The sequence below is a fragment of the Solea solea genome, chromosome 12, assembly GCF_958295425.1.
Source record: "Solea solea chromosome 12, fSolSol10.1, whole genome shotgun sequence".
Classification (NCBI taxonomy): domain Eukaryota; kingdom Metazoa; phylum Chordata; class Actinopteri; order Pleuronectiformes; family Soleidae; genus Solea; species Solea solea.
This window is the reverse complement of record NC_081145.1, coordinates 24541949-24568308: the sequence shown is the minus strand read 5'-3', so window position 1 is coordinate 24568308 and position 26360 is coordinate 24541949. Positions and strand designations below refer to the sequence as shown.

Below are 26360 nucleotides of genomic sequence, written 5' to 3'. Positions count from 1 at the left end.
ACCGTGGAACCAGCAAGAGAAAACGAATCCTTTTTTTCGTCTTTGAAATGTCTCAACGGCGTAATATTTAAAAGACAGGATTCAAAGTTAATTCTTGACTATTTGAAAACAACTACAATAGAAAGCCCGGTCAGTTTTCTCTAAAATCACTAAACATTTGTCAACCTTATTGCATTTCTACGGCACAAAAATCACAAATTATATCTTGAATGAGAGAAAGTGTCTCATTTATATAGTTGAGCATCACACTAATGCTTGTCAAGTTATTTGGGGACTTAAGTCTCTTTGTCTTGGTCCACCTCTTTTTTACATGGTCATTCATAATTGAATTCATTCATTCCTTCATTTGATTTTTTACACATTTTATGGTTTTGTTCACCTGGCAGTTCTGTAATGCTTCCAAACTCTGTTGTCAATACAGCGGAATTAATTCTGTAATTTAAATACCACAATAAAGGTGTGCAATACATATGACACTTTCAGAAGTCATAAAATAGATTTAGATTTTGGTTAATATAAGCCTCATTTCACATGTATATTTGTGTACTTGTTTGCTATAATCCAGCAGGCTTACATCTCGTATTTACTCACTGCTGTATACACTGTCGTTATGAAATAAACTAATTGTGTTTCTCATTAGTCACTGACTAAACATTAGTCACTGACTTAAACTTCTCTCATCCCAGGTGGCATCTCTTTAGCAAACTGCTGTTAAGTAATTACAAAAGCTATAAAAGGTGTAATAAAATAAAATGTAGGAATACAGTGGGACATCATTAAAAAAAAAAGGTGAACACTTAGAAAACATTCAAAAACACCATGAATAATCTTCAACTCTTAAAGGATAATTGTTTTTATTTATATGTACAGAAGACAGTTACTGACAAAAGGACACAGCAGAGGTATGACATCCTCTGGTTGCCATAGTGATGGTGAATTTTCTCATCAAATAGTTTAATAGTTGATCTGCTTGGCTGGCTTTGCGTCGTCCAAGTCAGTTTCCAGGTAACGGAACCGACGGTGACGACGCAGAACCTGGATAGCCTTTTGTTCCACGGTGTTGGGAGTGATACCGAGATCCTCCAGACCAGGAAGTCCTGGGTACTTCATGTCTGATTGGTGAAACTGCAATATACATAGAAAAAATGCAGCAAAGAGTTATTGCTCATTCTTTTACTGACCTCAGTAAATGCAAATGGAGCCAAATCTACACAAAGCTGTCCTTTTCTTACCCTGTCCACTTTGTCTGGGCTCGTCCACGGCTCAAAGGGGGTCATTGCAAAAAAACTAGCACCCAGGCTGAACAGAAACATGAGGTAAATCAAGAATCAAGATTTTTTTTATTGTCATTATGAGGACATAACAAGATTTTGCAGCAACTCCCGGCTTAAAGGCACACAATAAAATAACAAAGAATAACAAAAGACTTAAATAAACAAAACGGAATATAAAACACAGAAAAATATAAAACTTCAAGTAAGTGAGTGAGGTTTTTAAATATAAGACATAGGACTTCAAGTAAATTACCAAACATACGCATCAAATTAGATTAAGATGGAGAGAGAGAGATAAGGTGACTAATAATTAGTATATGATTTTCATCCAAGTACCACCAGAAGAAGCTCACATACCACAGGGGATACATATACAGCTTGAGAACCATGGATCTGTATATTAATATTAAAGAGTAATTGGTATAAAGTGTTCAATCGATAAATGCCTGACAGAAATACAGGCCTGCCTTAAACTGTGTATTCTTATGTCTTATGCATTATTTTAACTAGTCAGTCAATTCATGCTGATGAAAATATAAAAGGAACTTACTGGTAGAGTTGACGGGGAATAGGGTAGGCCACAAAAGGTCTGCGTACCACAGCGTAGATGTACTCCACCAGGTCGTGAAGGAGGTACCGGTTGGGGCTAAGCAACAACAAGAAGAGCAAAACTGTCAGTTCAAATGATACAGAAACTACATCATCTCAGGACAGATTGTTGATGTGACACAGAGAGTAACATTTAGGAAGGTTTACTGGCAGAAATTGAATATACTTGCCAAAAGTGTGATTGTATAACTGTTCAATGACTAATTCTAACACACTGGGCTAAACATCTATAAATATCTGTGTGACTACCATTTCAGAAGGAATGTATTCTCTGAACATGAATGCACAAGTTTTCAGACAAAGCTGTTTTGGAGCTGAACACCTACCCGACTAGTGCGTAGGTCTTTCCATTAGAATCAGGATCTTTGATAGCATTGACGATGGCATTGGCCACATCCACCACCTGCAACACAAAGACGACAGTTTTGTTCAGTTTGTCACGGTTCCTTAAATAGCTGCAGTAAAGTGAGTGAATGTGGTCTCAGACTTTTGAATCTCACGATGAAAACTGACTCTATAGGACTATCAAAATTCCTTAAACACAAAATATGTTAATGACTCGAAGCTTAACAAATGCGATAATATTTTTGCATTAGTTTCCCCTTGATATAATATTGCTGTATATTCCAATATCCTGTCTTCTCTCCAGCATCAGAGTATTCCAGCCCAAGTGCCCAAGACTGCTTTGCCTTTCACTTGAATGGTAAAGACCTTTGGACCCCAGTGAAGATATTGGCTATTGGAACAAGGGTCGCCTTTTCTCTTTAATGTTACAAAATCACAGCTAACAGTGACAAATTGTGCTCCATTATTTTCGACTACTTGAGTTTCATGAATTTGATGTGAGCTACTTTGTTCCAGAACTAATAAAAGGATTTTTATAGAGACCTGGGAAAAAATGTCAGCTTCTAAATATGAATCAACCTTGTGAAGCTCCTTAGTCAACACTTTTTGTGACACTGGCAATCATTGCTTGAATACAATATACTATATATTGAAATAACCAATTCCTTTCAACAAACTTACATAAACTGGCTGTTTCTCCGTGTTCTTCCCAAGTGACAGGAGTGGAACGGAGTTGCCAAACCAGCGCATGTCTGAAAAGAAGAAAAATAAATAAATATCAAGGCCAACACATAAAGCTTGCTAGCTGTTAGTGGCAGATGAAATATTTTTATGCAGCACAACAGAAGTGGAGCAACAGAGAACTTAACACAACCAAATACAAACACAACACAACCAGTCACTGACAAGGGGACTTACTTGCGTAATAGTTGAAGAATCTGTCCTCTCTCCCAAAGAACTCAGCGGGCTTCATGATGATTGCATCTGGAAACTCGTCTCTCACTGCGGTCTCTCCCACAGCCTATGATAGAGAAATACGACACATAATCATTACCTTCCTTTACACAAAATATCCTTTTTATAACATATTAATGTAACCACCACAAAACTAAAGATGGACTTAATTGCCATGCAAAATAAGGAGTATGTCTAAGGCACTTCTTCCATGTTGTATCCATAATAACAAGTATTTCAGCTCAGAATCAGAAGTAATATCCTTCATAGCACCCCCTGAAATCACATCTCATATGATAATTCACAAACACTGTTCTATTTTTGGACCGACTTGGAGGAACTACTGTTAGGAAAAGTGAGTGTTTTCACGGCTTGTGATCGATTGTGACCAATCAGTTTCCAAAAGAGTCAGTTCCTGCCCATCCATACAAATGCACACAAAAAACAACAACACATAAGAATACAGATATGTTAGATAATATGACATAGAGATACAGCCCACCTTGTTCCTCAGGTACTTGGATGGGCTGCGTATGTCAGCGTTGAGGTGGGACATGTGGATTAACTTTGAGACGCCTGCCTCTTTGGCTGCCCTGGCGATCTGCTGAGGGATGGTCACAAAGACATCCTCAAAGCGATAGTTCCTGTACACAAAAAAGGAAACAAGCATGTGAATCCTTAGTTAGAATTTACCTACAAGTCCTCCGACACAGATCTTTGAGTGTCTAAAAAAGAATGCTGCATCATTTTCTGGTTTCTACACCAGTGTGTCTAAAGATTAATGCATTTTTCTGCCACACCTTGTCTCCCACTCTCTGCCCACCAGGTTGATGACCACATTAGAGTGCTCCAACGCCCGTTTGATGGAGTCTTTGTTCCTGGGATCCCACTCCTGCAACAAGACAGAACAGAGACAAAACAAGTTCATTTCATCTGCACTTGTAGATTCAAGTGTTGATCATTTACAAGTGTTTCATTATTTCAAACCAAACGTTTTTGTGTCTGCACAGCACACATCTTACCATGAATATCATTTGTCCAAGATCGCCCATTGGTCTAAAGTACATGAGGTCATACTGATCACAGCGGTGTGGGATTACAACCTGAGAGCCAATCCGACCTGCAAATTATAAGGAGATTAACACATGCAATCATACCTTCAAAAAAGAGATATTGTTGTACTCACTTTGCAATTCATTAATTCAGTATGCATTTAGCTTAGAGGGGTAAAGTAACTCAAGGTGTCAATATTTATGATGTATTTTTAAACTAACCCAGCCGATTGACAACATATCGACCCAGGAAACCTGTGGCCCCAAACACCGTGGCTGATATTCCACTGGAAGAAGATCGCCCCCCTTTCCCTTTGGGGACGAGGGTATGTTGCAGCCTCCTCTGCTGGCCAGTGGCGACTGAGGCAGTCGACAATATAGCAGGGGAGCAGCTACCTAATGAGAGGAGAGGAACAACACAAGGCAGCATTTCATCAGCATAACAAGGTATAATATATTTATTTTAATGTAAAATTACCCCAGTCTAGTGCAACTGCACTGCAATAAATCCTACTTTCATATTGGCAATATTCAGTCTAAATTGATTAAACTGTGTGGTGTCCCATAACTGTACGGTTTTATATTGATAATATGTTGTTTTAATACCCTTTCTAACATATTTGTTCTCAGGGTTCCCACACTTTTCAAGAACTTTCCAAGACCAATTACCTCAAATTCAAGGACTGAATGTGCTGACACAGTTTACGATGGGAGGGTAACTTAAAACAAGTTTGGTTGTCACAAACAAGGGCACATCAGCGGCGGGAGACATTTACCTAAATATCACCTTAACTTCTTTCTTGCACAAAATTCAAGCACTTTCAATGACCCATGTCTATATAGGGCAATTTACAGAAACTTTCAACAGTTTATTTTTCAAATTCAGAAACTTTCAAGGATTGGACCAGTGGAAACCCTGGTTGATGTTTAATGTCAACGTTTTTAAATCAATAAAACTCAATATCACCACAAACTACAGTTAACGCATTTTTTTTTTTAAACTTTTATTTATTTCAACAATCCAGGTAGTTATTATGGGATCAGATGTGAACCGTTTGAGTCCAAACCATTGAACCCAAAGCAGAAAGACTCTCTGTTTAACACCTGCCTGTATATTTAAGTATCTGTTTATGTGTTGTAAAGTCATATCAACATGGCTTTAGCCATACTTAAGCTACTAAAACACCTGAACTTCCACAAGATCAATAACACATCCTAATCGATTCCAATTCGATTCATGTAATAGTCGACTAATAATGGAGTAATCGTTTCAGCCATACTGTGGAGACGCATATTATTGTCAACAACATATCACCACCGTGATATAATCAAATTAAATGTAATCAAAATAATAACGAAAACGGTTGTAAAACTGCAAGTAAAAACAATGTGTTTAGAGTCTCTGACATAGACGTCACATCACGGTAGCTCACAGAACAACATCATAACCGAAGCTCAACCAAACCTAACGCGTTACACGTCATGTATTATTACATAAAATAATCAAATTTAATGTTGGAAAGTTACACTATGATAATATTATAGGTGCAAATGAGCTCCTAGCAAAGCTGAAGTGTTTGCTAGCGGGGCATTAGCCGAACCAGTTAGCAAGGTCACTGCTCCAGTGGCTGCCGTTTAAACGTGAGCAAATGTAAGATTCCATACACGTATACATGTGCTTTTCTATAGTCCAAGACACGCGTGTACACGTGAACTTATCACTGTAAATAAAGTACTCACTAGAAATCCTCGGAAGGACACTCGCAGGACGGCTAACCAGTGCTACGGTCGCCATCTTTCCGACTACGGCGAACCGTGTGGGCCAAACTAGAAGGAGTACGTCAAAGAGGGACGCCGGGCAGTACTGACGTTTGAAAGTTTTTCCCCAAGAGCAAAGGCTTTTTGGAACAATATTTCTGATGATATTGTTTTGCACAAGGCCTTTGCCATACGGATTTTGTATCAATAACAAAAACATCAAAAAAAATTACATATCCAAAATTATACACAACACTGTATATACAATATGCACAATTTATGCTTCTCCAAATCCCTAATTAATTTTGGTCTCATCTGAAAAATCATATGTTGTGTATGTGTAGTACCCCCCAATTTTATTTAAATTTGTTGCAGAAATGTTTATTACATATTTTAAGTCTAATGAAAAGAATGTTGATGTTGTTGTAAATGTGTTAATCTTCTATGATAAATTTTACATACATACATAGAGGATGACAAAGGTTTCTCCCAACTTCATGGCCTTTCAACATGAGTTTGAAGGGTGGGAAAACTGTGGATCTCAATCGTATTCTCTTTGTGAAGGATTTTGTTGGTTTGTTATCTGTTCTTTTTTTATATACGTATATGTATATATATATATATATATATATATATATATATATATATATATATATATATATATTTAATTTATGTTCACTTCTGATTTTTCCCCCTTCATTTTTATATATTTCATGTTGTATTTTTTTGGAATATTTTCTAGTCATCAAATACTGTAACAGTATGTTATATACAAGGAGTACAGATCTGTTTGTAATAAAGTTTGTCTAAAATAGTTTTGTCTTCAATATATTCAAAGATATTTTACCTGAAAAGTTAATCATGCCAATAAGTTCTGTTTATTATTTTTAAATATATACAGTACATAAACACAAATGCACTGTTTTTAAACTAGTTTTAATTCATGTTACCATTTTTTTTACTATTGCAGTGTAATAATGTTATAAAATGGTTTAATAAATATGAATAAAAAAAAAGAATGTTTGTTGAAACAAAATTTTATTTCATCATAAAAGACATAAAAATTACTTTTCTCGACTTTTTCCAGCTACAAGCCGTCATCTTGGGATCTCTGGTTGCTTCGCTGATAGTGTCTATCTCCAATTTAATTTGGATTTCTGTTGGCGAGTTAAGACAAACAACTGTACAAGGAGGGTAAACAATTAATGTTTCATCATGTCCTGCAACATTAGTAGAGACATCACTTTGCCAGATGAAGGGATCCTGACATGGTCGTCAAAACCCTTAACTGTCTGACAGGTAAGAATCCAACGTTTTCTAATCCAGATCTAATCCAAGAGTAAAGTGCAAGATTTCTAATACTGCAAGGCACAAACTATCGATAGTAGGATTGTCTTTTCGTCTCTAATATAAAAAAATATGAATAACACAAACAAAAACTGTTTTCTTACAGTCACGACACAACAAGTAAAACCTTGTCTAGACCCTCAACAAATACCTTAAAATAGTTCTGTATTACACGTATAATTACAACAGAAATATATATGTACTGTATATACAACGGACTCAATTAGAAATACACATTGTATGACTGTTAATTGAATAGTTACAGGAATCTTAAACATAGGATCAATCACATTTCATAATAAATAAGTATAATGATGATTGATTGATCAATCAGGACAGCGACTGCCAACTTCAATTACAAAGTACACAACAAATAATTTCTTAGTTAACATGATTTAAAAAAAACAACATTTTGGCTCAGCCTTCATTGCAAACAATTCTTTCATGAAAGTAAACTGAGGATAAAATGTCAAGCAAGAACAGATGAGATACTGTTTTTACTTCACGAGGTAAAAATGTATTCATCAAACCTGTTTTTTTTTTGTTTTGTTTTTTTTAGAGATGTCAATGCGCAGCAAAGATTGGGTTCAATAAATAATCCAGAAGACAGTAACAGGAGACGGTGTTTTGAATTTCATTAAAACTCAATGAGGACGTCCTCCCGTGGCAGACAGCTAGTTCAATGACATCACTGTCACAACAAACTAAGAGCTTCACAGAATAATGATAACAATAATAATAATAAGAAGAAAACACTATGAAATTTAAACAATAAATAGAAGATATATCTCTGCTGATGATCAGTGCATCCCCCGCCACCTTTGTTCACCGCCTGTAGGAACTGGTTTGGTTTCTACCCGTTGATAGAAAACCTCCTCTTTCCACCTTAAACTCAGGAACTTTCTTGTCTCAAACATTGTTTTTTTTGACACAGCAGCACCAGCAGCAGCAACTTTCTCCCAGCCGTCCATTTACTTGCACTCGCACAAACTCAGTCAGTGGGATATTGAGTCTGAATGTCTGCCAGTGTTCCCACTTGGACATAGACGCAGCCCATCTTTTTTGGAACTGTTACATGATAGGTGGCAAACACTGAGACGATTCCTGGCTGTCTTTTCTCTCTGTGCCCACTTCCTCCTGAGGTTTGATGATGATATGAACAGGCCGCTCACCGCCTCCTTGCTGTGAGGTGTTTTCACACACCTCCTCCTCTGCCGAAGCGCCAATGGGCCGCAGACGCTCGGTCGCTCCTGTCTCCGAGCTGTCTCTCTTCAGCTTGTCTGCAGTGTTGCTCCCTGAGCTGATGTTCTCTGATGCACACATGGAAACAAAGGACAGTAAATATCATAAATCAAAAACATAGAACCTGTATGTTCACAATCTTAAGAGTAAAAATATAGGGACAATGATACATTTAAAAGTTCATCAAGTACTTATTCGGCCCAATTCCTGAATATTACATTGTATTATATTACAAATACATGAGTATATGAATTACTGTACACTTTATATGGAGAGCATGTGTGTTGTATATCTTGTCAATACAGATGCACTTGTATGTGTACAGTAACTGTAGAATGTTTAATTCATATATTATTAGAGTAGACACGTGTAGGTGACCACATGTTAATGCAATTATTTAATCAGCCAATCAATGTCAGCAATGTAGTGCATATAGATATGGTAAAGAGTGCCGTCACAGGAAGAGACGTCCCACACACAAATCAAGCCGAACAGCACCGAACTGCAGATCACTTAAAACTACTTAACAATCCTAAAAATGTGGGTTATCTCCAACAACTACAGAAGTCTGGTGTAAAGTCACTAGTCATTCGTGTGTGTGTGCGTGTGTGTGTGTCGCATATGAAACGAAGTCACAGTGGTGTCACTCAGCCATGCAGTGATGACTCCGCCCATGTTAAGTAGGTACTTTTTTTGTAGTGGAGATGCAACCTAATCGTGTCATGTCATGTCGTGTCGTGCCGTGCCGTGCCGTGCCGTGCCGTGCTGTGCCGAGGCGAGTAGAGCCGTTGGAAATACGCCATTATAGAGAGTAGAGAAACCCAATAATACAAAAAACTGTATAGTCAGTCTTAATGTATACATTTTTTGGGATGGATGTATACAGAACAAATAGATGATTATATATAATATAGTGAAATGGGCTGAATTCGTACCAGGCTTGCCATTAGTTTGTCTTTCTGAGCTGGTGGAACTGTCCGAGGCCTTCTTCACTGTCGGCCTGGTTCTTGGCCGGACTTTGTTGAAATTCCCCTCCAGGATCCAGGCGTGCTGTAGCGCCTCATCGGGAGTCATACGCTTGGTCGGGTCCCAACTAAAAAGTAAGAAATAGAAATAATGATTTAAAGGCAGTGCTATTAAAGCATAGTGTATTATAAAGCCAGAGCCAATTTCTCTGCAGTCATTTCAGGACGTAACAGGAATGAAAGAGGAGCTTATTGTAAAAAGAGTATATATATATATATATACTCTTTTTACAATAAGCTCCTCTTTCATTTATTTTCATATATATACATATATATATATACACATATATATATATATATTCTAAATCAGAAGGTGTCAGCAAAGTTGACATACGTGAGGCACTGTTTGATGAAATCTAAGAATAAAACATCATTCGTTTTCAAAGTGTCCGACAGCTCCTTGGAGTTTGGCCTTCTCTTCTTCCCCTTGCTGTTTGTGATGTTCCTCGGGTTTCCTTTGGAGTCTGTACACACAGAAACACAGTCCTCGCACACACACTTTCCGAGAAGCAGTGAAATAACCAGACACATATTCAAACATTTGCTCTTGTTTTGATTTAAATTAATGTGAATTTGGTCAAGATAGTTATAAAACTGGGGCTTCATATAAAAACTTTTGGGAAACGTTGATGTTTTCTACACAGTGTGATCACTGATAAAGAAAGTAGCCATTGATAAGACACGTCACAAAGAGGTGAAGAAAGATTCTTACCAAAGAACAACTTCCTCCTCGATGCTGACTGAACAAAGTCATTCGGAGGCATTCCAAGAACCTGCAAGTCAAAAACAGCAACCAGATTTTAGAAATGTGTGTTTACATTGTTTTTATTTAAAGAACCAGTGTGTCTGCACCTTTAACATGCAAAATAAATGTGTTACCTCCATTATACAAGCAATCTGTTCCACTTCACTCTCTCCTGGAAAGAGCGGGTAGCCCGTGTAGAGCTCAGCGAGGATGCAGCCCAGACTCCACATGTCGATGGCCATGTTGTAGTTGTGACCCAGGATGACCTCTGGGGAGCGGTAGAAGCGGCTCTGGATGTAGGTGTACACTGGTGGAGGACAGTAATATTAGCACAGCAGGCTCACATGAATCATTTTCCAACTACTTATTTTACACATGAAATATTATGCACTGAAGTTGTTTTGTTTCTGTGTTTTTTGTCTATGATAGTTTTGATAGTAAAGTTTTGGGCTTTTGAGCAAGAGCTGGTAGAAAAGTTACCGCAAAGATAATTTTTTGATTCTTTAATATTGTCTTTTCTTACAAAGAATATTGAAGCAGAATTCACCAACCGTTGGATTGTTCACCCACTAACAGTGACATTTTTGTTTTTGAAGTTTAAACTACAGGAAATCAATTATTATTTTGGTTTATTTTTAGTTGTAAACATTATATAGTTCATTTAGTTATTATTAGTTATTGTATTTAATACATTTAGTTAAAATAATACACAAAGACCACAGTTGTTAACTGAAGTGCAGGCTAAAACTAAAGCAAATTTACACCTATAGCTTACAAAATTTTCCTCAACTTAAACTTATAATAATATATTGCATGGTTAAGTTAATTTCATTAAGATTTACAAGCCTGTTTTTAATATACTGCAAGTTTTAACATAATACAGAACAAGAAATTCCACCAATTCCAATTTGACTCGGCTGAGTTCCAAATATGAACATTACCTTTCAGTTTGTATTGACTTTTACTGATTTTATATAACCTCTGTATATGTGGAGGTAGTTTTTTGTGTGGTATATCATTTGTATTGTATAATAATCTGTTAAATCTTTACATTTCAGAATGTTTGACTGAATCAATAACAGGTTTGTGCGGGAAGTAAGGTAAAAATTGTCAAAATAATGGAGAGCGGATGAATGACTGAATGGATAATTAAGTAAATATAACCTAGTCATCTCTCTTTCTATTATCCAAACATGCTATAAATACTATTTTATCATGCTCTTACCTCTTTGTTGTTCATAACAGCTCGACCCAAAGTCCACTACCTTGATGTTCCCCGGTCCTCTCTGAGACAGAAGGATGTTCTCCTGTTAAGAAGGAGATCCTGTCAAACACTGTTGCTGGTGCAATAACACAGCACTCCACAAGATGGAGCAACATTTGCATTGCTCCCATAGGGTTTTTTTTTTTGCAGTGCAATCATCAACAGCTGTGCAGACTTTAAGTATAAACACATAAGAATATATCTTTAAATCTTGTTATTCTTAGTCCAGATGCGGCTTCATGTCATACAGATGTGATGATAGAGCGTACCGGTTTGAGGTCACAGTGGATGATCTTCTCCCTGTGCAGCATCTGCAGGCACCTGAGGAGAGCGTGGGCAAAGCGACGGATGAGTGCGAGGCTGAAGCCCTGGAAGTTGTTTTTTTTGATGAGCTCATACAAGTTGACCCTGTAAAAAGAAGAAAATGTGACATGTGGTTAGTTCTTGATGTGGTTACATAACTTATTGAGAGAGAATGCTTTCACACCTTCAAACCTCTGAAAAGTCTGCTCGATTTCCCATATTGTCAATAAAATCACCTTATGTCACAGGGTTAAGATTGAATTTAACAATAAGCACCCATGATAAATTACCGCGGGAATAATACACAACTCCATATATGGACATCCTGGGGGTGTGTGTTTATAGGTCACATCTTCAGGCGTTCACAAAATGCTTGTTGAGTCAAAGTTATGATTAACGGAATCAGTAAACTGGAGGAGCGTCACCAAAGTCACAAAATAGACCATTTTTCTTTCTTTTTGTCCATAACAAAAATGAGCCAGGCAAAATTTGAACTTTGATGTATTTCCAAATCTCAATCCCAATATGGTTGGTGAAAATGAAAAAAACAATCTTTGTCATCAGTTATACGTTTTAACACAGTAATGGAAAAAGCAGCCTAAATTATCTGTGTTCTAAGGGTTAAAAGACTCTTAAATCTCAATTTGCCTGATTTCTTTTTTAGGCCACGTCCAAATTAGTCCTTAACTTTTTAAATAATGCCCAAAGCCAGATAGAAAAACACTCCTTCTTGAAGGTAACTATTCTCATAATCATTATAAACTGTCCTCATGTTGTATTAGTATTTTCAAGCTCATCTTCATAAAAATCATCTAACATTCAATCCAATTAAATTTTATTTGTAAAGCGCCAAATCACACCCGACATGATCTCAAGGCGTTGTACATAGTAAGGCAGAAACAAAATTATAGAGAGTAGAGAAACCCAATAATTCACACAATGAGCACTGGGCATCAGTAGAGAGAGAAAAAATTCCTTTTCAACAGGAAGAAATCTCTGTGAGAACCAGACTCAAACATGTGCAGCATCTGCCTCGGACGTGAACGACACGTTCCTCAAATAAATTCCCCGACAAACCAAGGCCGCTTACTGCCGTCACTATGTGCGTCGCATCACATCCAGTGACTTTCAAGCCCATACTTGAGAATTATCCGATTGATTGATTGAGTGCTCACATTCAGAGCGGGGGACGGAGACACGCCGCGTATCCTCCTGCTATTTCTTGCCACTTGCGATGAGCATAAACTTCTTTAGACTGTGTAACGGGAGCCTTCACACTCCGGTGCAAGACGGGGAAAAAGATAGCGCCCTAATCAAGGCTAACTAAAGGGTTCGGTGACGGTAACATTAGACAAGATGACGAGTCCAAGACGTCCTCTAAAGGTCAATCAGCCAGTGTGATACACCAAACTCAAATAGATACCCGTGGCGATGCATACTAAAATGCAGTTGGCTTAAGGTACACAGGTAATTACTAAACACCTGATTGACTGCTAACATGTAGAGGCAGAGGCAACAATTAGAGACAAGTGAGACGAGCCTTTGATAAGAAAGGACGGCGAGCAGACCGGGGGGAAGGTGACAAACCCTATCTGATTAACAGATCAATTATTCAGTGACGTCTTTAGACTCTCATGTAAGATAATTTTCTGAACACACCGGAGAGAGAGAGAGAGAGAGAGAATGTACAAACCCTAGGAGCTCAAAGGAGATGCAGAGGTGGTTTCGGAAGTAAAAGTACTCCTTCATGTGGATGACGTTGTGAAGATTGTCCTTGTCTTTCCGCTTTATTACATCCAGGATCTTCAGCTCAACAAGGGCCTGATGATGAAACCTAGAGGGAGATTTACAGAGTTGTTAGATTCAGAAACTGTAGTGTTAACATCAAATTCAAGGGTTTTCCAGGACCAATTCCATCAAATTCAAGGACTGAATGTGCAGGCAGAGCTTAAGATGGGAGGGCAACTTGAGCAGCTTCGCCCATGGCGTCCACTTTTGATCTGTTCAAATGATTGTCCTTGGGATCTTGGTCAAAGTCAGTCTTTGTCATTTTCTTTAGTTCTTTCTTTCTTTGAGTCTTCATTTCCCAGCCATCATGTCATCATTTGCTCTACTCACTCCTTTTTCTTCATGGACTCTTATGTCAACGGCGGAGAGAGACAGTGGACAGTGTCCACAACACTGCTAGTAATTACAACTCGTCGTTTGTTCTGCGTAGGCCTAGCCTACGTGCATCAAGCAATGCAGGGTATGAAACAGTAGGTGGCGTCGTAACAAACAAGGGAGACATTTACCTTAACATCAACTTAACTTCTTTCTTGCACAAAATTCAAGCACTTTTAATGACCCATGTCTATTTAGGGTGATTTTTAAAAACTTTCAAGGGCCTTGAAACCTGCATGTTCAGAAGTTTGATGTATACACACAAACGCTCCCTCAGTCAGGTCTGATAGTATTGCGCGACAGAGTCCATTTTCAGATGAAGGACAAACTGAACATTAATGTTCACAAAGACCAAATAGAGGCAGAATAACGATATCAACAAATCACCAAAAGTAACGCACTGCAGCTTTAACTTTAACTCTGACTTTGAACAAAACAGCAGACTCACGTTCTAAATCTCTATCTACTATTTGGAGCACAAAAACACTCAGAAGTCTCCACTCTGTGTCAACCGTTTATAATCCTGCCTCCAGGAGAATTCACATCAGAGATTTCTCCGTGACACAGTTCACAGTGGTGCATGTAGCAGTTTGCACCCATTTCATTTGCTGAATTATTGAAGTGGTGGTAAGACCTGGTGGCTGCTGCTGCTGCTGCTGCTGCTGCCGCTGCCGCTGCTGCTGTTGCGTTTAACCTACATGGACTCAGCCAGTGGCAGCAGCTGAGGGAGCACAGGTAAGATAACACCAAGAGGTTCCTGGCCTCTGTAATTCTAAATCAGGATCTCAACGATTTGGCAGAGTGCTGATATGTAAAGTGATCGTGGCGGGAGCATGTGGGAAAAAACCTCACAACGGGGTGTCGGGTCACTTGAATGCCCAGTTTGATTCTTTGAATGTGAAAAAATAACTTGTTTCTATTCAGTAGCATAGTAACATCGCTACACTAGCTGTTTAAAGATTGGTTCCTGTGACGGTTTAACCAATATGAATTGATCTGAATGAATAAATATTTATGTTCATGGCATTTTGCATCATTTCCATGATCCTTTTTTTTTTTTAACAAATATTAGGTAATACCTTGTTTTTTAATCGGTGTACTGCCAGAGTTCTCCAAATCAAAGATTATTAAGACATTCTTAATACAATTTAGGTGATTAAGTGATATAATGGGGAATCAATAAAGATTCTAAGACGTAGACAACTTTAGTTCCTGCAACTGATTTTGTTTGTGCAGCTGTTGATCTCCCTCTTTATTATTTACCATTATCTACTATTTATGTCACATGTTACATAAAAAACAAACAAACATGTTATTTCTTAAGGGTACCAATTTTTAGAAATAATTTCTGTAATCCTACATTATTTTTTGATTGTCTGGCATGTAATAGGCTCTTTTGTGGGGACTACAGGTGCTAATAAGCATCAGGCTACAACCTAGCATATTTATATTTGAATGTTTATTAATATGCATTGTCCCTTTCCTTAAATAAAATAATATTAATGATAATAATAACTTAAAAAAGGCTCTTTTTTGAAATACATGGAAAAAGACACATGGCTATTGGCTAGAGACATTACTTCAACAATCTCATCGCTAAGCGTGAGCTTACTGTTGCCATGGGTACATAGAGGAAGCAGCGAGAGTTTATCAGTATATCATATTATCATAACTCACCTCTTCTTGTTGCGTATCATCTTGATGGCGACGAGTTCATTGTTTTTGTGGTCCAGACATTTTAGGACCTGCCCAAAGGAGCCTTTCCCAATCACTTCAAGCACCTCGAACCTGTAGCCTATGTGGTCGTGCAGCACCTGCAAGAACAGCGGGAGCAACAGCAACGACACTGAGTATCAAAAGAGAAGTCACTGACAAGAAAAACATCTAGGTAAAGACATAAACTATATAATCAGTGAAATATACTGTTAACTTATAATGTAGGCTACGGAAGGTTTCATTCAGCATACAGGTTATCTACCAATACAACTCTTGTTTCTTGAAGACGGTTAAAGGAATACTTGCATTTAGCTTTGTATTACTAGAAAAGGGCTAGTATTTTTGAAAAATTGTGCTTCCCAACCTCAGTTTCCCCTGAGTCAAGAAATATCTTCATTATTTTCTTTGTTAGGTGCCCACCAGTGACACTTGATCCTTATAGTGTAACTATTAGCAAAGATGGTGGACACTGTTTTCATTCTGGGAATGAGGTTCCGTCCCCCTACGAGTGGGTCTAAAAAGTGCAGAATTAGTGTTGCAGTTTCAAGCCTCCGACGAAGTGTCACTGTTGGGCACGTAACAACAAAAAGAATGAAGATATTTGTGGACTCAGGGGAAACTGAGTTTGGGAAGCACAATTTTTCAAAAATACTAGCCCTATTCTAGAAATACAAAGCTAAATGCAAATCGGTGAAGTGTTCCTTTAAGCCCATTGTAACATGGATTGGTGACCTCGATGTAGTTAATTGTGAAGAGTATTCAAAACAGTAGTCACATCTGTAATGTGTTTGCCAACTAATTACTCACAGGGATTTGTATGTTTACACAACTAGGGCTCTGTGTGCTTCGCTAGCTAAAAAGGGGGTGTGGCCTATGGCTGTGCCTTGCGGGGCGGCGAGCGCAGTGCACTCTGGGAGTTGTTGTCGTTGTTGTCAAAAATACATATTCTGCCTGCCCTGAAATATTATTTCACATTCAAACTACATAGATGACCCAGTTTTGATCAACATTCATCTTTCCAGCGGTGAATTAATCCTTCAAGAGTGACATTTATATAGTGTGTGTGTGTGTTTTTTTTTTTTTATTTGTTAACAATAGTTACTTGAATTGTTAGTCTTTTTGCACTATTAAAGGATGACATTATACCAGTGTGTGCCAGTCTTTTTCTTTTTTGTAAGATAGTCAAGGAACCTGGTGACACCTGGTGACACTCTATGTAACCAAGTGTAAACTCGGATTAAAAAGGCCTTTTTAAACCTGTGGGTTTGTGTTTAATCAGCATTTACTTGTGAAAAGTGAGATGGTCGTTGATGATTGGTGGCTTAAATTAGATTTAATAAGGTGAAACCTAGAACCTGGGGCAACGTATATAAAGTGCAATATAAATACAGACTATTATCTGTCTTTATATACACTGTACGAAGCAACGACAGTGTCAAATTACCCTGATGTAGCTTCCGTGCTCGTCGTCATATCCAGAGTTTTGTGGAGTTCCTTGGCAACCTTCGATTTTCTGACAGCCCAGACCCATGAACCAGATCTCTGAGTAGTCCATGATTTCCTCCTGCTCAAACCCCGTCAGTCGGTCCTTGAAGTTCTTCAGTGCTTCTGCAACAAGAAGTGAGAGGAGGAGGAGGAGAAGGAGGAGGAGGAGGAGGAGGATGAATCATTATCTTATTGATTGTCTTTAATGCCAAAATGCTATTTTTATTTGTGATCCATGTTTACTCCAGAAGATTCTGTGATGAGATAACATCTCGACAGCTTTCTAATATTGTTGTTTTCTATTTTAATCCTTAAAAACATACCTGTGGGTGTCATGGGTAACCTCTGACCCTCATATGCCTTCTCCTTCTCGACTTTGTTGCCGACGATCTTGCTATTGCGAGAGAATGGCACTTTGTCCATCGGTGTGCCAAATCGCGTGGTGAATGGCTGGGTGGGCTTCGGCCTCTCATCCTGTCCAAAGAAAACACACACAAGGGGAAAAAAGGGGAGTTTTATGTCTGATATTTTTCCTTTCTTTAGTTTTTAGCTGTAAGACCAAAGAAAATGCTCACTGAGTTTGACTGAAAGTTGTTTTGACCCCCTTTGTTGGCAATTTGGGGCAGGATGTTGTCCGACTGCTGGTGCTGGTTTTTGGCATTGCTGACCACGACCTGGACCACCGGTGGCTCCAGCTGAGGCAAAGTCCCGACACCAGAGCTGAACTTCTGCAAATCAGGAAGCGTTTAAATGTTTTGCTGCTTTCAATGGGGACACATTGTAAAGATTTATAGCAGCGTTGGTATTTAAAGGTCCAGTGCGTAGGAATTGCTGACATTTAATGGTGAGACAGTAGACTGTAACAGACAGAGGACTGCTCTGCTCATTCTTCAGCTGACAGGAAACTATGGTGGACTTTATTTGCATAGCAAGCCTCTGCTTCAATACACAAAACACACCCCAGCTTGTTATAGGTATTCATGCTGCTGTAGAAACAAGGCGACACAAGATGGTGGCGCTCTCTAAGACAACAAAAACCAAATAATTTTTTTTTCAAAGAAGGGCACTTCAATGTACTTCACATAAAAACAAAATTACATTTACATTTTTTAAAATGTACACTTTGAACAAAAACACAATTAATATATGTGATAAAAAGAACGAAAGACTAAAATTAAGCATAAAACAATAATTTACTCTAAAATTAATTTTTTAAAACAGTATTAAAGGAATGTAAAATGCAGGATTGAAACCTGGATTTAAAAAATGTTCTCATTTGGTGCTGATTTCAGTTCTACTGGTAGCTTGGAAACAATTTTACACTTACACAGACGGGTAGCATATTCAGTTTCTGTCATTAAACCGCCCTACATGTTACACACTGGACCTTTAATGCATGAAAAACAATAAGAAAAATACTTTATTGTATACAATACAATACAATTCAACAGTCAGAGCCCATGAACTCCCAATGGGCTGTTAAAATATTTATTTCTGAAGGAATATAGACCATATATAACAAAATGGACATAGTCTTAGTTGATCTCCCATTTTGAAGCTCCTAAATTATATTTTTAGTGGCACTATATCAGTTTTTAAAACCAGAAATGTACAGAGATCATCTGCAACGAGACATCTGTGGGACGGTACACTCACTGATGCGCTTCATCCTCTATTTCCCTCAATGTAGGAACATCATTGACTACAAACTTTCATTCAAATAAAATAATTGAAGCTGCCCCCTGGTGGCAACTTCCTCTGCTTCACTTATCACAAACACTGAACAGCACATCCAGTAGAAACCATTACAGAGACAGAGCCAGGAGAAGAATGTTCACATCTAAGCTTGTTGCAGCCCCTTCATTTTCTCAGTTCACCGTCTTGTTGGGCTACACTGTTTGTGTTCTCAGTTTGTGATCTTCATCCCATTGCAAATCCATGGTGGCTCAGGTGACCGTGACCGGGACCCCCCCCCGTAGCAGGCGGTGGCTGGAATTACTGATCAGGGTGAGAGTGAAATGGGGACAAAGGCCTCTTGGGTCCGCGTCCTGACAGAGTCTGTCTGTGGCGGCTCTGTAGGAGACGGTGAGGAGCAGCGACCTGCGTTTCTCTGGCTGCCGTTCTGCTTGCTCTGTGACACACGATTACACGTGTCGCAGCTTTGAAAAGGCTCGGCTTTTGGCAATGAAGGGCAAAATTAGACTTCTGGGTTCTGGGCCTGTGTATGTTTTTAAATAACATGCAGAAATGATTCGTTTACCATTTCAAAATAACACTCAGATATTAGTAGTATAATCAATTTCTGCCATTCAATCCCTGCAGGTGTTACACACTGGATATTTAGCTATATACAGTAGCTCAATTTTAACCAGTGCACTCATTTGATTTCACTGTATAAATACACACTCACAGTCAACCTTAGAAAAGTATCAGTTTTAAAAATTGCATTGCAGCGCTTCATTTAGACAAACTCAGCTACTGCTACTGTGTGACCTTCAGCTACAGTATTAGCGACATATTCAGTCTTCCACATTAATTATTAACCGCAAAATCCTATAGATACAATAGACGTCCTGATATTTCCCACGTCTTAAGAGCTGCTGCGGGATCTGCCAACCTGCTAATGACGCATAGAGATAGAGCTAAATATAGTTGCTTGCATGCAGGCAGAGGAAGTAAACACAGTTACATGCGCCTGTATATAACTGTGGGGGGGGATCTATGATATGTGACAACATGTCAGCATGTGCAGACATACGTGTGCAGGCATGTCCACTTTCAAGCCCTTTGGGGTCAATAATAAATATCTCGATGGACGATCTTAATGTTTCACAAGTCTCAGGTGTCAAGATTTGCAATTTTTCAACCAGGTGTTTACAGACGTCAACTGCAACCAGGCTCTTATTGGTCTCAAACTGGCGTCCACTCATTGTTATATGTCATTTTCCCTCTAAACAGAACAATAATTGACAAAAAAAAGTAGACACTTGCATTCAAACAGAGCCCCCTGGTGGCTATTCAGTATATGTTTACTTCCTGGTTAGCTTCAAGCAGCAAACCAGGACTTTTCATTTACATATCTGTAATTATGAGGCACTTTCCTATAAGCAGCTGCTTTGTTAACGTTTCAAAATCCTTATTTATACTAAAAAGTAATAATCAGAACAACCCAAAAATGACATAAGAATGAAAATATTATTCATTTAACTTATTATAAAACCACTGACTTATTCTTGTGTAGTTTCACTCACGTCTCACGCCACGTGTGTAGGTGGTGATATGATTCAAACGTACGTTACATAAGTCAAGCACTGAAGGGAGAAGAAGGCATTGTGTTGCTGCTGCGTGTTCTGGGTCAGCGGCTACCGCATCTTGCGTGGGTGGATGTGGATGTGGTTGTGAGTGCTGACCTGTGAGCAGGGTCGGTTTGTTCCAATCCTGCTTCCCTCTGCTGGGAGTCTGTGCGGGTGAGGGAAAGCCTCCGGTCGTGACGTCTGTGGGACGAAAGTGGGTGATTCATAAAAATTGTTATCTTTATTTACATCATGCTAGAAATAATAAACAAATAAAAAAACAATCTGGGGGACCACAATTTCTCTCTCTTAAGGCTTTATAGCAGCAAGTCTGCCTAGATACACACACACACACACACAGCCTGCAGGCAGCTCAGCAAGGCTGCAAAAAATAATGCACCATGATCCTAAAATAGATCACTTCTACAAAACCCAGCAACAGCGTTGCTCTCACTGCATCCAGTGTTCTCTGCTGGTTTGTGCTCCTGTATTCTGGCAGAGAAGTGGACACGTGTCTCCAAGACAAAAACCTGAATGACTGTGTACTGAATGAGTTGATGAAAATAGAAAAACAACAGTAGCTATACAAACACCGAGCCAGCTTTTGCACGTGCCTTGTTAATCAGTGGGCGAGCTTGCGACTGCGCTCGAGGACACCATATGGGCGAAGTGAAGCTTTAGCCCCATCTGGGGATATGTGCTAAACCCACTCTGCCAGCCTGGCAGGAAGAAAGAGAGGGATGGGGACAGGATGAGGCGGGGTGTTGGGGTGTTTTAATCTGAAGCTATAACACAGATTATGAGTAAAAATAGGCAGCATGGTAGAACGTTCCAGCTCCAGCACAGGTTCAGTGACCCGTGCTGGCGTATCAGTAAAACAGGAGGAGACATATTTCACACAATATTTACAAAATTAAGCAGGACACTGGACAGTTTTGGAGTTGGTAGAATCAAATAATCTCATTGAGAGCAGAGCTAATTTCTATTTACATTATAAACTCCTCAGATTTATCCAGTGTTCATCCACTTTTGAGCAAAATTATAATTGTAATTCATATGTTTAATATTTCATACGTGCAATCGTACAAAGTTAACACTTAATATTTAACCCATGCTATTTACTGAATATACGTGTCTTATCTTTTATCTTATGTTACCCTATCAAATCTTTTTCTTATCTTATCTTATCTTATTTTATCTTACCCCATCTTATTTTATCTTGTCTGACTGTATCTTATCTTGTCGTATCTTATTTTATCATATCTTACTGTATCTTGTCTTATTTTATTTTATCTTAACTTGTCTTACCCTATCTAATTTTATCTTATCTTACTGTATCTAATCTTATCTTATCTCTGCTCTGTGCACTGTGGCAGGTTTGCGTCCAAAGCTTCATGTGTGAAGGTCCGCTGTGTAAACCTGGCTACTTGGAAACCAAATGACCAACATGATCTACAGCACGTGGCAACTATAAAAAGAATATAGAGATGTATGGCTACAATGAGGATGTCTATATATTGATGCCTAAAATAAAATAATTCCCTTTTACATGTAAAAGTCAATCAAATGCAATTTATTTGTCTTTCCTGTGTTTCACTGCAGTCTATCTGCACTCAGGTGACTCTGATGAAGTCACATAAGTAAATTACTGAGTTAACACCATGGAAATAAGTCAAGAACAGTGCCGACTCTCAATCCAAATCTTTGCAGGACGTGTGGGACCAGCGCCTTTGGATCACAGTGTCCTCCAGGCTCAGTTTGTTTCAGAGTGTCAACAAAGCAATAAAACCACAAGTAACTGAGTGTAAACATCAACAAACCGTGCTCATTGACTTGTCCAGCTCATTTTTCTTCCCATAATCGCCCTGTCACTGCAGGGAACGATGCATTCAGAGTCACCACATCAATCCAAAGTGGCATCAGTTGTTTTTGTCATTTGAAAAAAGTCAAACACAAAATCCCCCAAACAGTAAACGTTTAAATTTATATCACTTTCCATGTAAGGTGTGAAAAATACACCGGAACACATATAGACCTGCAGGATCTGTCAGCACAACAAACGCTGGAATAAGGAGGCTAAACATCGACTGAAATAGAAATGGATCAGATTTTTCACCATGACTTGGCGAGTGATCAGGAGAAAAGGGGGTGGAATATGAAATAAGCATTTAAGTGGGATCACTTGTGGAGGAAAAATGCAAATGTTTCCAAAAGTGAGACATTCTTGGAATGAGTCAAGTCACTTGAATGGAAGACAAGTGAATGGACAGTAAACGTTCATGAAGAAAAATGGAAGAAAAAGGTGCTTGTTATTCCATGGAAAACTTAAAATCTGATTATAAATGAGATGACATCATGAACTCTCTCAGTGATTAGTTATCTAGAATAATAGTGTAATAATAAAAGAAAACCACCACTTAATGCCATAATATATCATACACAGGTCCAGAACCAAACCAGAGTGTCTCACCTTGTTGTTTATTTCTGGCAACATGCTGTGTTGTGTTTTTCAGTGTGAGTCTTTACAGCTCTTTGAGAATCCAAACACACAGAAGAGATTATAAAATCCAAGAGAGAGTCATTTTATTCCAACTCTGTCTGTCAATCCAGCCTCAGAGCAACAGAGACGGTGATGTCCACGCGTCCAACACCGAGTCTGATGAGTACAAATCCCGATGACTGATCACTTCCAAAGACCCTAAGAGCGGCCGCGCTGCTGGTTTTACGCGCTCGAACAGTGAATGCGCTGTCGTCAGAGAAAGGGATTAGCGACCAGAGACAAGCTGTTGAGGTTTTCTGCGCCTTGACGCGCTCTGCTAAGACACTGAAGGAGCCACCTGTTCAGGTTTCTGCCGCTGACAGCTGCCTCTGTCCAGATTTAGATTTGGTTTTATATCCGTTTGCTCTCGTCCAGGCACCGACACCACGCACTGTTTGTGTGACTGATGCGCTCTCTGTCTCCAACACAGCGCAGAGAAAACGAGGGTACACCGACGTCGTGGCCACACGGCACTATCGTCTTTCTCCAGTCAAGTCAAACAAACTCGAGAATTTCACTTTCTCAAGAGTCGTTAAAGCAAATTCCAGCTCTGTGACAGATATAGTAATAAAGCAAAGGAAAACCGAGCATGAGCTTCAGAATTTGGCAGTTTTATTCTGACAAAATTATGAAACAAATGTCCACATTTTTCAATTACATGCCTTCACAACATCTAATGGGTATGGAAACACGTTTCCGCCACTTGAGAAATAAATATAGTAAGTCATAATTATGAGAAAGTAAGTCAGAATAATGAAAAAGTAAGTAAATTATGAGAAAGTAAGTCACAATTATGAGATAAATCAGAACAATGAGAAAGTAAGTCAGAATTAGCAGCTAAATCAGAATAAAGAGAATATAAGTCATCATTTTGAGAAAGTAAGTCATGATTATGAGAAAGTAAGTCCGAATAATGATAAAGTAAGTTAGAATAATGAGATAATAAGTCAAAATCTTCCACCCTGCTGTTTGCGACAAATGTATTCCTAATAAGATTTGGATATTACATTGTGATTTTGATCATATCAATTAATTAAAGGCACAAATAGCCAACATGAGGAAACTATCTCAATAACAGTAACCCACTAGTCATCTGGTTTCCATAGATTAATTCCTAAAACTTAGTTTTTTAGAGCAGAAGTATGCAGGATCTTTACCCTAATTTAACAATTTCAGAGTCATTTTGATGGTTAAATGTCTTGTTGCGGGGGAAATTAAGGGCTGAGGGGGGAGTGTCAGAAGTGAGCTTTGGATAAAGCTGTAGACAATGGATGGATGGTTGTTTACGTTGGTGTCTTATACTCCTCGCCAAAAAAAACACTACTACAACTACAACATTTACTAAACTGTGAAAGGACTCAAACATTGATTACATTGGCAAGTAAAGGAAATTAAAAGAAACTATAGATTTCTAAGTATACCAGTTTAAAAGAGCAGTAATTTTTCTAACACTATGTCGCTGTCACAATTATTTATCTAGGACATTCGATTATTTCCCCTCTGCAGGAGGGAGAAACACCTCAGCTGCATGTGTAGTGCAGGGGAGATGAATATGATTGGATGACAGTTATGCAACAGCAGTGGCCACTTCAGTAATCAGCCTCAGCCTTGAGGGACAACATGAGCAGCTATCCAAGAAGCTGCTCCTCCTACCCTCATCAATAATCTGGGCTAATCTTCCCCCATATTCCCTAATCTGTTCATGTACTTCAGGAACTAACTGTATGATAAACAAACAGGAACGTCACTGCAGGCTATGGTTGGACATAATGTGAAAGTGCAGCATACAAGAACTAACATGTGACACACGTTAGGATTTGTACTGAGAAACGGAGTGAGTTGTGGCCCCTGATGGTGGAGTGGCCCCTCAGTAGAACACAGGGAGGAAACAGAGTGTCAGGAGCAGTGGGAGATGGGCTCCTTTAAATCTGCCCTGATTAGTAACAACAAGTGCAGTAGTAAGACACATTCATCTTATATAACCTGAAAAACAGGCTGCATATTTCCATGTACAATCTGTGTTTGGCACTTACATCTATATTGCATCATTGTAGGAATATAGTGAAAGGGGATTTTCCACAAAATAGTTACTTTTATGGAATATATTCTCTTTTGCTGAGGGTTAAAGATCCAGTGTGTAAGAATTAGTGACATCTAGTGGTGAGACTGCAGTGGGATGGGAGCGAAGCGAAGCGACTGAATTGCGTACAGTGTGAACACAGTATTAGGCTATAAAAAAAAGTGATTTTTTTTATCTTAAAGAGATTCACACTTACACTAGAGATTCACGAAAAACGATCAATGTCATAGGTAATTATCAAGTATTCACTACTACTTGATTTTATTCAAATAATCTTATTTTCAGGTTTTATTCAATCAAATTCCTTCTAACAACAATCTAATTTTAGCAGTTGTAGTTTGAATATGACTAAATGTGAAACAACCATCATTTGTTTAATTAAAATGTACTAGATTGGTTACATCAGTTTTCAGTATATTTTTTTCACCACACTCCAGTGCAGTAGGTGGCAGTAATGTGGTTGAACTCAAAAACTGTGTCATCCAAATGGATGCAAATATAACATACAATTCAAAGTTATAGATCTATATATGAGGCCTGAATATTTTTGTGAGGGTAAATGTTACAGACGGGGCCTTTACATTAAAAGAAGACCAATCTCTTATACTAAATATAAGGCTATGCTACTCGCAGCTGGATGGTGTAGTTTATGATAAAGACTGGAAACAGGGGGACGAAGTAAGACAGGCTCTGTCCAATCGCTTGTTCAAGGTCTTCTTCGGTACAGATAATGTCCGTTTTATAAATGTTGGTTAAGAGTAAAGGTGATGGGTGATGATAAAGCAGGGAATGGTTTTGGTTGAGGCTCTGGTACGACTGACAGCGGATGTAACAAATGGTACAATCATCTGTTTTTATTTTATTTTACTCACTCTACCTTTAAAAGACAGGTCATGGCTGCTTCTCTCTCCCAGTGTGAGCTTATTACACAAACTGCTGAACTCTTGCAGCAAATCAGCTGTAGCCTCTTGACATAATATGATATATTAGAGTAGAGTGGTGACAATAATGTCATCTTACTCTTGGCATAAAAAGGCATCAAATGAGAGTCTGTCGGAGTAAACCTTGGGTAAAACTTGCCACTGTTTACCTGGGAGAGTCATTATTCTGTGTGCACTTTGTCTCCCAGGTGACAAAGCACTGGAGATAGGAAAAGATAGTGGAAA

The 26360-nt window shown here is 38.5% G+C and overlaps 2 protein-coding genes across 5 annotated transcripts in view; both read right to left on the bottom strand.

Annotated features, from left to right (window-relative positions):
* Positions 1-837: 837 nt before the first annotated feature.
* Positions 838-6087, bottom strand: ndufa9a (NADH:ubiquinone oxidoreductase subunit A9a). The gene is made up of 11 exons (XM_058645630.1): positions 5975-6087; positions 4457-4630; positions 4205-4302; positions 3983-4074; positions 3685-3826; positions 3147-3249; positions 2910-2980; positions 2210-2286; positions 1825-1920; positions 1233-1299; positions 838-1125 (listed from the first exon to the last, which is right to left on the bottom strand). Exons 1-11 carry the CDS (start codon positions 6027-6029, stop codon positions 955-957), a joined length of 1146 nt encoding a protein of 381 aa, XP_058501613.1. The 5' UTR covers positions 6030-6087; the 3' UTR covers positions 838-954.
* A 937-nt stretch (positions 6088-7024) lies between these two features.
* Positions 7025-26360, bottom strand: part of dyrk4 (dual-specificity tyrosine-(Y)-phosphorylation regulated kinase 4) — a 35413-nt gene continuing 16077 nt past the window's right edge. For 2 of the 4 annotated variants that reach the window (XM_058646580.1, XM_058646582.1), the window contains 13 exons: positions 20693-20776; positions 17858-18010; positions 17606-17756; positions 17242-17405; positions 15759-15895; positions 13612-13752; positions 11885-12023; positions 11577-11658; positions 10486-10658; positions 10319-10379; positions 9941-10070; positions 9517-9674; positions 7026-8649 (listed from right to left, as the gene is read on the bottom strand). In XM_058646580.1, coding sequence (XP_058502563.1) covers positions 8411-8649; positions 9517-9674; positions 9941-10070; positions 10319-10379; positions 10486-10658; positions 11577-11658; positions 11885-12023; positions 13612-13752; positions 15759-15895; positions 17242-17405; positions 17606-17756; positions 17858-18010; positions 20693-20776 — 1812 coding nt within the window. In that variant the 3' untranslated portion in view covers positions 7026-8410. Of the gene's footprint in view, positions 8650-9516; positions 9675-9940; positions 10071-10318; positions 10380-10485; positions 10659-11576; positions 11659-11884; positions 12024-13611; positions 13753-15758; positions 15896-17241; positions 17406-17605; positions 17757-17857; positions 18011-20692; positions 20777-23045; positions 23530-26360 lie in introns of those variants that run through there. The other 2 variants (XM_058646583.1, XM_058646581.1) reach the window with 2 other exon arrangements.